The sequence below is a fragment of the Notolabrus celidotus genome, chromosome 13 (genome assembly GCF_009762535.1).
Source record: "Notolabrus celidotus isolate fNotCel1 chromosome 13, fNotCel1.pri, whole genome shotgun sequence".
Taxonomy (NCBI): Eukaryota; Metazoa; Chordata; class Actinopteri; order Labriformes; family Labridae; genus Notolabrus; species Notolabrus celidotus.
In genome coordinates this window covers 22,269,525-22,282,189 of record NC_048284.1, presented here as the reverse complement: position 1 = coordinate 22,282,189, position 12,665 = coordinate 22,269,525, and the positions used below count along the sequence as shown (strand labels likewise).

The 12,665-nt window shown below is 40.4% G+C and overlaps 2 protein-coding genes across 7 annotated transcripts in view; one reads left to right on the top strand and one right to left on the bottom strand.

Moving 5' to 3' along the window:
* Window positions 1-1,429: 1,429 nt before the first annotated feature.
* LOC117824200 (ectonucleoside triphosphate diphosphohydrolase 5-like) lies at window positions 1,430-9,178 on the top strand. 6 transcript variants are annotated; one of them, XM_034699630.1, is made up of 15 exons: window positions 1,460-1,510; window positions 3,424-3,561; window positions 3,788-4,020; window positions 4,432-4,511; window positions 4,766-4,909; window positions 5,352-5,427; window positions 5,899-5,934; window positions 6,276-6,364; window positions 6,438-6,520; window positions 6,855-6,916; window positions 7,249-7,350; window positions 7,647-7,790; window positions 8,082-8,138; window positions 8,324-8,439; window positions 9,056-9,178. In XM_034699630.1, exons 3-15 carry the CDS (start codon window positions 3,795-3,797, stop codon window positions 9,137-9,139), a joined length of 1,299 nt encoding a protein of 432 aa, XP_034555521.1. In that variant the 5' UTR covers window positions 1,460-1,510; window positions 3,424-3,561; window positions 3,788-3,794; the 3' UTR covers window positions 9,140-9,178. The 6 variants fall into 6 exon arrangements, 5 of the variants coding, with proteins under 5 accessions (XP_034555522.1, XP_034555521.1, XP_034555524.1 ...); XM_034699631.1 differs by lacking the exon at window positions 3,424-3,561 and having other exon boundaries at window positions 1,430-1,510; XR_004633541.1 differs by lacking the exon at window positions 1,460-1,510 and having other exon boundaries at window positions 2,668-3,561; window positions 8,082-8,107; window positions 9,056-9,162.
* znf410 (zinc finger protein 410) overlaps window positions 8,981-12,665 on the bottom strand; it is a 23,370-nt gene continuing 19,685 nt past the window's right edge. Inside the window, exon 12 of the mRNA XM_034699628.1 lies at window positions 8,981-10,105. Within this exon, the coding sequence (XP_034555519.1) occupies window positions 10,005-10,105 (101 nt within the window). The 3' untranslated portion in view covers window positions 8,981-10,004. The remainder of the gene's footprint in view (window positions 10,106-12,665) is intronic.

Below are 12,665 nucleotides of genomic sequence, written 5' to 3'. Positions count from 1 at the left end.
AAACAATTCTGCCACTGATGGCCTTCCCACTGGTAGAACAAGCACCATGTGGTTCTATTAGGTCTACTGTATTCAGCTGTGTTTTATTGTGACAGTAGTGAAGGTCTTTTTTTAAATTTTTATTATTATTCAAGAGTAAAGGTGTTCATATACAGGTAATAGAAGACAGTAACAGATAAATCAAGTGAAGACAAATATAAACATCATATATACAGAAGACAGGACAACAATACAATATATAGAGGGTAAATAAGATAAGATACTTTATTGGTCCCCCATTGGGGGAAATTCTTTTGTTACAGCAGCTTACAACACGGGTCAGGGGAAAACAACAATGTACTAACATAGTTAAAAAATATAATAACAATAATAGCAATGATAAAGGTAAAATAGAATAGAATAAAATATGGAAACTACTATGGATACACTCATGACAACAAAAAACTGAAACATATACAGAAATATGTCAATAATGTTTACCTAGGAGTCTCAGGGAAAAGGGGTGTTATAATAGTTCATGAATTTGATGCATTTTTTTGCCATGAACTAAAAGAAATGATTTAATAAGGGACTTCAATTCCAGAAGGAAAATCGAAAACTTCGGACATTGAGAGTTTCTGTTTGTAAATGAAAAACTTGGCATATAGTAGCCTATAATCAGGTTTATGATAAATTCAAGAGCAATATTTTCCTTGTTATCATAGTGGCAAACAACGTCTTTGAGTTTAAGACAATAAACATAATTAGCAGCCGAGAATAAATGAGATTCATTGTCTTTCCAGAATCTTTTGGATAGTTCACATTAAAAAAAAAAAGGTGAGAAATTGTTTCTGTGTCGTTTTTGCAAAAGTTGCACTCATTCTAAATATCTGTAAACGTAGCTCATTTTTTATCCCAGAGCAGTAAGTGCACTAAATGCCAAGTAATGCAGTATAAAATGGGACTGTGCAATCTTCCTGTTTCACTGAATGCCTGCCTGTTGAATGCTTGATATGTCTCGTGTTTTTATTTATTTTTATTTAATTTTGTTTGTCCACTGTTTTTATGGTTTTTATGATTTTCTTTTACTACTGTTCTTTTTATGCATCTTTTGCACTGAAAGGAGTTGTACAATGTACAATGACAATAAAGATATATTCTATTCTATTCTATTCTACTCTATTCTATTGTATTCTAGCGATGAGGCTGTTAACAGGGTACATTTGATGTAGTATTTTGAAGTGTGCCTCCTTAGCTTTGTTTGTGATACAGTGTCTTTAAGGTAAAAGCCAAGCCCTCCTCCAGTTTATGTTCTCAATCTTAGATCTCCATAAAAATGTTGCTCTTGGAACCAATTTATTGACTTTGAAATATCTGTCAAACATGCTTATTGTTGCATTTTGAATCTGTCAGCTTGAGTCTATCTAACATCAGTTTTGGTTGTGTCACGTGAAGGTCTCTGAACGAGACTTCATTACAAGATGACGTCACGGGAAATCAGCTGCTGTGCTGCTGCTGCTCGGACATCATGGTGAGCCAGAACTATGTTTGCCATCCAGTAACACCCCAAACATTCATCTTCTGTAGTTGTTTCGAGTTTGTTTGAGGAGTTTTGCTGTTAACCTTTGACATTTTTAAAGAACTAGTCTTACCGTGCGGAAGTCAGCTAACAAACTGAGCGTGTCAAACTTCACCGGGTAGCTTTCTGTGCTGCTAGCGTCTATAAATGAGCCTCAGGGTTAACATTGCGGAAAAGCTAAGCAATTGTCAATTACGTTGAACGTAACCATAACTTTGGGACTATTTAGATTCATGACGCAACCATTTACGTACAGCGACGTGTTAACCTACTGAATGCACGTGAAGGATCAGCTCTTACTCCAGCTGTTCAAAACATTCAACCTGTCTGTGCGGTCTGCTAAGTTATAACTCGAGTTTGCTTCCTGTAATATTACTGCTATTACTCTGAACCTGCTCATTGAATAGAGGACTATAGTTAACCAAATGTTTAGTATTCTATTAAATCATATCTATCTTTAGTATGAACATCCATTCAGAGTAAACGTCCTTCCTCTCTTCCTCTCTGTACTGACAACCAGTCAGCAGCATGGCATCACTCACAGCGGATTGTTAACTTCATGCACTCAGCAGCTTTAGATTTTTATGCAAAGATTTGCAGCTTCATTTCTGTTAACGCTTCAGTAAGAGTCAGTTTATTTTAGTCATAAAACTCTCATTGTCTGACAAGTCACTGAGGCTGGCTGCAAAATAAGAGATCCAGAATTTCAGATAACCACAAAGCGCTCAGATAATGATTTTGATATGATCAATAGATGCAATTTATCTCCCTTTATGGAGATACAAGTTCATAAAAAGGCTGAGATGCTAAACAATACAGATTATGACCTCAAACAAGTTGTGAATGTCTTTTTATATTGATATTTAACTATGTAGAATTTCGAAAATTGTTTCATTGAGTTTGTTAATTCACAGCACTGAGAAGTCTCAGCAGAATTTGTTTACTGGTGAGTTAGGCTGTTCAGGAAACAACAGACAAGAAATCTTGAAAGGACATTTGGTAAAGTAATTATCTTTAGTTTAACTCAAAAATCATTGAGAGCGAAGCCCTCATTTACAATGACGTCGAGCATATAAAAGAAACATTAAAATGCATGACAAGAAAATAAAAGATGAAACCTTAAAATAATGATGATCAATTAAAAAATTACTGAATTGCAAAGTGTTCTTCCTTTTTGGAGCCACAGATTTACTTGATACCATGCAGGTCAGATGAGATATTGGTAGAATGATCACATATGTACTAGACTTGTCATTTTTAATGTCTGCTCTTCTAGCAACCGAGTATATGACATGTCGTATGTCACTTTACACGTTAGCCGACACTGGTTAGTGTTGTGACAAAAACATGATTGCACCAAAAACTTTCATCAATGTCTCTGAACCATATAACTTATTCTACACATTTTTGGGGGGCGAGCTCATTTGGCACATTTTTGGACAACCACTAGCCAAAGATTTAGTCTTTACTCCAAACTCTACCCTGTTTTATACAACGTAGCTTTTTAAAACACCTGAGTGAGAGAAAATATAGATGATACAAAAGGGACAGAGAAAGAATACTGAGTCCCTTCAAAATGTCTTTATCTTTGAGTAGCATTTTCACCACATATCCTGTATCTAGTTGTAGCATTTCTATTAATTTGTGTTTCTTGCCTCAGGCGGTTGTGCGAGGGAATTGGCTGGAATTTGAAACTTAATTAGGTATTTACAGGCAGTAACATTTCTCCTGAGATCCTGCTCTTACTCTCTTTATTTTCTGTTAGCAGAAGGTTGACATTGTCTCAGCAGGGTTCTCCCACACAGCAGTGTCTGACTGAGGCTCTGAAGACATCATAATTCCTCACATTTCAATTCTGACTTTAGCAGAGCGATGTAGAAACACGCTTCAGTTGCCGCGCATCGATTGAACATCGAGATCAAAGGATTAGAGTTCACCAATTTAAGTCCTACATGGTGAAAGTGTGATGTTTTCCAAAGCGTCCTCCAGAGTCGACTCAGCAGGTAGGAGAGTTGATTGTGGGATTTGTCTCTGTGTGGTTGGCTGGCAACTCTTTCAGGGAGTGGTCAAATACCCTGGTGTAAATAACTCTATTGCATCTTACTACTCTGTTGCTCTGGCTGTTATCAAACAACTTCCACTACTAGTCAGCATCGACTTGAAATGCTTCTTTATTAGAACAACTGTGTGACTGTGCTGTAACAAGAAGCCCTGTTGTGTTTCCTCCAGAGTGAAGATGAAGTTCTCCGTGCTTCTTCCACTCCTGGTCCTGCTCGCTGTGGCAGACCTGAGCCGAGCTCAGGGCAAGACCTCTCTCCTGGATTTGACAAACAACATTGGGAGCATCCTTCCCAGTCTGAGCCGACCTGCAAATCACAGCAGGATCTTCTATGCGGTGATGTTTGATGCAGGGAGCACGGGGACACGCATACACGTCTACACCTTTATCCAGGGGTACTCAGGTAAATCCAGGTCAAACTCTTTTGTGCTTTTCTGATCATGTTTTATTTCAACATGCAGAGTGACAGTCAGGTTAAATGATCTGTGTTTTCACTGCAGCAATCATATCATGCATTTTATTTGCATTGCTATTTAAAGATAATAGATTTATAGCAGATTAACAAGCTTTCTCTTTTCATTTCTTCTGCTTTCACTTCTGTAAACCTGCAGGCTTTAACTTCAGGGGACAGAAGTTATACTTGACTTCATTAACTTTTTAAGTAATAATCCTATTTTGTCAGATTCAAGTCAACATGCCTCATTTTTTGAATAAGGGGATATAGTCAGCGCGTGTATGCTAAGCAGATTTAAGCGTCTTAATGCTTTTAATAGCTTGCTGCATATTTGATGTGGGTGGGTCTTGTATCTTTTAGCGGAGCTGCCTGTTTTGGACAACGAGATGTTCCATTCCATAAAACCGGGTTTGTCTGCGTATGCTGACTCTCCTGAAATGGTGAGTTCATTTTCAAATCTAATCAATGATATCGAGCTGAAAGGAAAGGTCTGCTGGCTCTACATTGTATTCAGAAAAGCTGCTGATAGCCTCCCTCTGCGGGAGTCACATTTCACTAATGAAAGTAGGTAGGAAGTGAGAAGAGCAAAGTGACAAACAAGTGACTGATATGTAACACTCCAAGTGTTTTCTCAGCTCTAGCCAGTCACCCTGTTGTCAGTGCTGAGCAGTGCTGTGTCATACTGTTTCTAAAGGCTGCACACACAGTGAGGATGCTGCTGAAGGTGGCCAAGAAGACTGTGCCTCGTCTGGAGTGGAAGAGGACTCCAGTCATTCTCAGAGCCACAGCTGGACTTCGGCTGCTGGCCGCAGAGAAAGCCAAGGCCCTGCTGGAACAGGTATAGGAGACATGACACACTGTTAGGAAGAGTGGAGTGCAGGGTTTTTTTTATCATTCATAGGGGAGTTGTTAGGTGCTACATTGTCTGACACTTTCAAAGGAGAATGCATCCTCTTATCCAGAGGAGGAGCAGGCGGAAAAGAAAGGAACATTTTCTCTGCTATGGCAGGTGGTTCAGACACAAGAGGAAGAGTATTGTTATCAGAGTGGTGGGAGCTTAGAGTGGAGGGGATAAGATAGTAATGGATGGCCCTGGGGCACCTTGGAAGATAAGTGATACTTTATTAATCCCCCTGAGGGAATTAATTAATCCCTTCAAGCGGAGGGCACCTCTGGATGAGCTTCCATTACAGTAGATAGCATTAAGGCCATCTCCCTGCTGCTCTCCTCTCTCCCTTTTCACTCTGCCTCTCCCCCATCCCTCTCTTCTTCCTCTCTAGGTTCAACATGTGTTCGATGAATCTCCTTTTTTGGTCCCAGACAACAGCGTCAGCATAATGAATGGCACAAATGAAGGTAACGTCTGCCCCGACAAGCAACACTTTTGTCAGTAATCACAGCCACTCATGTTCTCTCTGCAGCGCTTTGGAGGTGGCATCAGAGATCCCTCTGCCCTACTTTCAGAGCAGGGTGTAATTTCTGTGAGGAATCTGTGTTTACTGCAAACATTTAGCTAAATTGCAGGAGATTATGGCTGTCGTTTTTGATGACTCTTAAGAAAATGAAGTCGCTCTTCACCTCAGAGTAGTTGAGAATTTAAAAGCTGTGATTATGCTGAGAATTTGTTTTCGTCTGTTGTGTTGTGGTGAGAATGATTTGTCAGCATTTCAGCCTTGTTGGTAGAAATTTAAGTGTTTGCTTGTTTGTTTATGTGCAGACTGAAAACAATATAATATCTCATGAAATTTTGATCAGCTTGTTTTCAGATTAAGTTGTGTGTTTTACCTGAAATGTTCTGTGTCTTGGTTTGCTCGTCTCTATACACAGGAATCCTGGCTTGGATATCTGTCAACTTTCTAACAGGTGAGTGCTGTGAACTCACGTCTACACAGTCTGCAACATAAAAGAGAATACTTCTCATGATTATATTGTGTTTCCTGAGCTACTATATACCCAGATTTAACGTAGAGTTTGAATTCGTCAGTGTCCTATAATAGACCCTGGTTCACTGATACAGGCTAAAAGTGATAACAATAATTCTGTAGCCTAGAGGGGATAGCTGTGATCTTTATCAGGCTGACTGTTGGGATATTTTTTAATACTTTTTGGGTTGCACATTCTGTATCAAACTGGCCTTTTGAAGATAACATCTTAGGTGTGACCGATTAGCTCCTCTGTGGGATTACAGTGTGAAATGTTTTTAGGTCACCTGAAAGCACAAACCAAGAAGACGGTGGGGATCTTGGATCTTGGAGGAGGATCCACGCAGATTACTTTCCTGCCAAAACACAGCGTCAGTTCTTCTCTTTTTTTCAGATTTTGTAGAAATCAAAGTCATTACTAATGTCTTTCTTATTCTGCTGTAGAAAACCATTGAAAGTGTTCCTGTTGATGACTACGTCGCCAGATTCGACATCATTAACTCGACATTTGAATTGTACACCCACAGGTAACAGATGCAGTAAAAGTGTCATAGAACAGTTTTGTACTTGTTTATCATTTATGACTGCATCAGCGCTTTCTATTTAAGGTGATTCTCTAATATTTTAAAATGTCAAAGTAGCCTACACTCTTGATTGCCGTGGTACAAATGCTGCTGACTCTGCTGTTGAAACTTTGAACTCTACTCTGTTTTTAAATGAGGACAGTTTATATTCTCTGATTAGTCACTGGGATGTGAATAACAGGCTGACCATTTGTTTTCCTTATTAACAGAATGACTTGTTACATACACAGTCTGTTCCTGTTTGCTCTTCTAACAACAATCCTTTGTCTTCATCCAGTTACCTTGGACATGGTCTGATGGCAGCTCGGCTGGCCACACTGGGCGCTCTGGGTGCAGAAGGTACTGTGCTTACACAATGAAAAGGTGGCCTGTTGCCATTAACTGTGGGTCTCTGTTGTTCACTGTGAGTGAGTCAGTTCTCCAGACACCCTCTACCGCCTGCCTCTTTCTCCAAACACTGAGTAAAAGCGAGTGAAAAGTTGTTTTTGTGAGATGTTCTTCAAGTCTCTCTTTCTAATAAACAATTCAAGTGAGACCCTGAGATGAATCACCCAAGAGCTCCAGAGGAAATTGTGCTGGTCCCCAGTTCTGGAGACAGTCTCAGACCACTGTGACCATTTGTGAAGCAGCTGAGTTTGAAAATGAGATGAGTCATGTGTGTGCTCTCACAGGGTTGGAGTGGCGGGTTTTTAAAAGTTCCTGCCTGCCGAAGAAGTTCAAGGACGAATGGAGCTTCGGAGGGCTGACCTATCAAGTGAGCGGGCACCTGGATGGTAAGATCCTGTTTCTATAATGTTAAAAAAGTGTGTTAAGTTTAGAAAAGTTGGAGCTGCTTAGTGTTGGATTATCATTTTTAAATATATATAAACCACGGCTATGAGCAAACAGGAAATCAGAATGACACATAAAAGCAAATACAAAATTCCTGACTTTAGTGATCGCTACCAAACATCTGCAGAAAAGCTTTTAAAGCCCATTTAAATGGACTTGGTGATATAACGCATCATTTCATTTTGTTGTTCCACTGTTAGATGCATAATTCACATCGCCGTCTCTGTTTCCTCTCCAGGTTATTCAGGATACAAGCTCTGTTATCAGGAGGTACTCAAGGTGGTGAAGGGGATTATTCATCAGCCGTACGAGCTGCAAGACAGCAGCGTCTTCTATGCATTCTCCTATTACTTTGACAGAGCGGTGGATGCAGGCCTTATCGGTGAGCACACACTCTCTCACACACTCCTTACGTAATTATACACACCTAGCAGGATGTTATTACCCGTCCCAGAGCCAGACAGAGGCAGGACAATGTGAGTCATCAGCACCTGTCTCTATGGATTTGACGAGCCATAGGTGTGTAGTTATTAGAGAAATTGCTATCCTCTGCCAGTCTGAGCTGAAAGGGCAGCAGCTCTGTTATTAGTATTGTTAAAAGGTGAATGTAGATCTCCTCTGTAGTATTTCAAATGCGTGAAAATAACCTAAATCTCCTCCTCCCATGCTTCAGACGGGGTCCAGGGGGGGATGCTGGAGGTGAGACACTTCAAGAAGAGAGCTAAAGAGGGTGAGAAGCAGTGCATGGTAACAATGACAGATCTGCAGCCCCCTGTACTTGAGACACAGTGTGCATCTCAATAGTCTGGACTAGTGTCCTCGCTGCTTTCTGAAATCCTGCCCTCACCCTCTCAGCAGAATACAGATGACTGATTACCCATCCTAACAGACATGACTCCCCTTCTGTCTGCTCAGTGTGCAATAAGATGACCAAGTACCCTCCCATCAGCTCTTTCCTGTGCATGGACATGACCTACATCACTTGTCTGCTCAAGGACGGGTTTGGCTTTAAGGAGAGCACCGTGCTGCAGGTAAGGCAAGGCTACACAGCAGAAGACACTGAAAGGAAAAGAGTTGCGTTCAAAAGCTTTCCAGGTATTATAAAATTCACTTCTCTGATGAAGTCGTGAAGCTCGGACTCAGAGTTGTATGAATCATAAACTGCTAATTATTATTAAAAAAAACAAAGAGTAGGTTTAAAATAGACGGTGTTGAGCATTTGTGACTACCATTGAAATAGATGGTAGATAATGAGTGAATGACTCATCAGTGACATTTGTAAAACAAAGAATCCAGTTTTTGAAATTATAGTTCACTGTTAATAATCACATGAAAAGATGTAATGGCCCTGACTCCAGAAATAGTTAACTTAATCTCTCACAAATAAGAGACAAAAAAGGAGTCCAAATTTAGCTAGAGCAGACACTCCATGTACAGACGCTACAGTCCTCACTGCACTCTCCTCAGGAGTGAGTTTCATTTCCTGTCTTTCTCAAGCTGTCCTCACCAATAAGAGCGAAAAAAAAACCAACCTATAAATAATCTTTAAGAAAAGAGAAAGAGAGACAAAAGTGATGTTACTTTTTTTATTTCAATAAATACAAAAGGCATTTGAGTGATTTGGTGTCGGGTTGTCCCTCCTCCTAGTTGACCAAGAAAGTGAACAACGTGGAGGCAAGCTGGGCTTTGGGCGCCACGCTGGACCACTTCCACAACCTGAAGATCCACTAAGGAGGAGGAGGAGGAGGAGGAGGAGGAGGAGGAGGAGGAGGAGGAGGAGGAGGAGGAGGAGGAGGAGGAAACACTGCTAGTAGTGTGCACTACCTTATCTAACAGCCCCAGACATCTGCTGTTTGGTTTTTTTTTTCTAACCTCATGAGTAATTCTTCATTTCATTTTAAAAGCAATTATTCTCAAGTGTTAATACATTGAGCTGTAAATGAGCAATGTGTGCTTTACTCAGAGAACAAGTGGAGCAAAGGAGGTCGACACCGAGAGTGGAAGAAGTGAACCAACAACATGCTGAGTGGAGCAGCTTTGGGTGTTGGTTTGAGATGGATGTTTTGTTTTACTCAGGATGATAAACAGTGCGGCTGTGACCTGTGTTTACATGCAGCAGTATACTGTGCAGTAGCAGTTCTTTAATGTCAGGTGTTTTCTTATTAGTCACACAGATAATGGAGTATTGTGTCTGGTACATTTCACCAGTTTGACTGTCAATCATATCATATAGTCAGAGTTAAACAATAAGTGGGACTCGGTTAAAGAACATCATCACTGCATTTCAACCTCATGTTTACAATGATACTGCTCAGAACAATGCATTGTCATTATATTTTCATAAACTTTGAAACCCGTCTCAGTTTTTCTTTGGGAGTATTTAAGTTCAAAAACTTGAGGAAAAAGGTTGTTTGTACAAATGTTGCCATTTCACACTCAAAATAAAACCATTATCAGAAGCTAATTACAGATATCTACAGGGTTAAAGTCAGTGAATAATCTATGTACAGATAGACGTCTATGTGTAGTCCTCTCTGGTGGACAGTCTAGTGCTGCAGAAAACGGCAGTGTGTGTAATATTTCATGATGGCAGAGACTACAGCAGCGCCACCACATCTTCTCCATATGCATGGCCTTCGGTCGTCATGGTCACCAATTCATGTGGCTGGGAGAGGACTACCACTGAGTCTGCGGAGCCTAGGAGAGTTAAAGAGAAACCACTAGGTCACATGAATACTATACGAGTGAGTCACCCGTCAGTCAATCTGAACATGTTCTTTATGTCAGGCGGCAGTCAGAGTCAAACACCAGGTTTCATGATAGATGGACTCCTAGGCGTTCTGACCACTCAATACTTATACACTACTCGTCACCTTCACAACCCAGACACGCCGATAGCAGAGGCTGCCAAAGTAAGAGACCATGAGTATGACAGCTTATTTATACAATTCACCCACCGCTGACCATGTCACCTCGAGCAATTTGGGGTTCAGTGTCTTACCTCAGGACACTTCGCCATGTGACTGCAGGAGCCGGGATTGAACCAACAACCGACTCTACCCCAGCCGCCCCACGATCAAACTACTTACACATTTGTCCTTGAGTTTTACCTGCTCTTACAAGGTGTTACTTCTTGGGTTTAATGCTGATGGGCCAAATAAGCATAAAAACTGAAGGACATTCAATCATCACTTTAACCCTCCTGTTATGTTGCGGGTCAAATTGACCCATTTAAAAAAAATGATAAAAGTATTTTTTCACTATGAAACGTATTCTACTTGGCTTAATTAGCATGAACAACATATTAAATGAAAATGGTTAATTTCACACATGTGCAACCCCTCCTGCATGTTTATTGTACATACAGTTAGGCCCAGAAATATTTGGACAGTGACACAATCTTCATGATTTGGGCTCTGCATGCCACCACATTGGATTTGAAATGAAACAACTACAACGGAATTGAAGTGCAGACTTTAAGGTTTAATTCAAGGGGTTGAACAAAAATATATGATTAAACATGTAGGAATTGTAGCTATTTTTATACAAACGCTCCTCATTTCAGGGGCTCAGAAGTAATTGGACAAATAAACATAACCCTAAGTAAAATGTTACTTTTCAATATTTTGTTGAGAATCCTTTGCAGGCAATGACTGCCTGAAGTCTGGAACCCATGGACATCACCAAACGCTGGGTTTCCTCCTTTGTGATGCTTTGCCAGGCCTTTACTGCAGCTGTCTTCAGTTGCTGCTTGTTTGTGGGTCTTTCTGCCTTAAGTTTTGTCTTGAGCAAGTGAAATGCATGCTCGATTGGGTTGAGATCTGGTGATTGACTCGGCCATTGCAGAATATTCCACTTCTTTGCTTTAAAAAACTCCTGGGTTGCTTTTGCAGTATGTTTTGGATCATTGTCCATCTGTACTGTGAAGCGCCGTCCAATCAACTTTGCTGCATTTGGCTGAATCTGAGCAGAAAGTATATCCCTATACACTTCAGAATTCATCCGGCTGCTTCTGTCTTTTGTCACATCATCAATAAACACAAGTGACCCAGTGCCATTGGAAGCCATGCATGCCCATGCAATCACACTGCCTCCACCATGTTTTACAGAAGATGTGGTGTGCTTTGGATCATGAGCTGTTCCAATTCTTCTCCAAACTTTCTTCTTCCCATCATTCTGGTACAGGTTGATCTTAGTCTCATCTGTCCAAAGAATGCTGTTCCAGAACTGGGCTGGCTTCTTCAGGTGTTTTTTGGCAAAGTCAATTCTGGCCTTTCTATTTTTGAGGCTGATTAATGGTTTGCACCTTGTGGTGAATCCTTTGTATTTACTCTCATGAAGTCTTCTCTTTATGGTAGACTTAGATACTGATACACCTACTTCCTGGAGAGTGTTCTTCACTTGAGTGGATGTTGTGAAGGGGTTTTTCTTCACCATGGAAAGGATTCTGCAATCATCCACCACTGTTGTCTTCCGTGGACGTCCAGGCCTTTTCGAGTTCCCAAGCTCACCAGTGCACTCTTTTTTTCTCAGAATGTACCAAACTGTTGATTTGGCCACTCCTAACATTTCTGCTATCTCTCTGATGGATTTCTTCTTTTTTTTCAGCCTCAGGATGGTCTGTTTCACCTCCATTGAGAGCTCCTTTGACCGCATGTTGTGTGTTCACAGCAACAGCTTCAAAATGCAAACGCCACACCTGGAATCAACTCCAGACCTTTTAACTGCTTAATTGATGACAGGTTAATGAGGGAAGAGCCCATGCAGCCTTGTTATTTTTTTTTGCAGCCTTCTGAGTCAATTGTCCAATTACTTTTGGTCCCTTGAAAAAGAGGCGGCTGCGTATTAAAGAGCTGTAATTCCTAAACCCTTGCTCCAATTTGGAAGTGAATACTCTCAAATTACAGCTGAGAGTCTGCACTTTAAGCCCATATTGATTATATAATTGTATCCTGAATATGTTTTCGTAAACAGCTAAAATAACAAAACTTGTGTCACTGTCCAAATATTTTTGGGCCTAACTGTAGATACTGTTCATGGGTCAATTTGACCCTGCAGTCAAAGTGGAGGCTAAAAGGAGTCAGAAGTGTCAAATACTAAATGTTTCTTTGCAACTGTGATACATATTTCACCCCAATCACTTTCCAATGTACATAAGAAAAGTTTTAACATAACTTTTTTATAAAAAACAAGTGAATTATCCTCTTTGAACTATGATCTGGGAGAATTAAAGACCACAATGAACTAAATATTGATT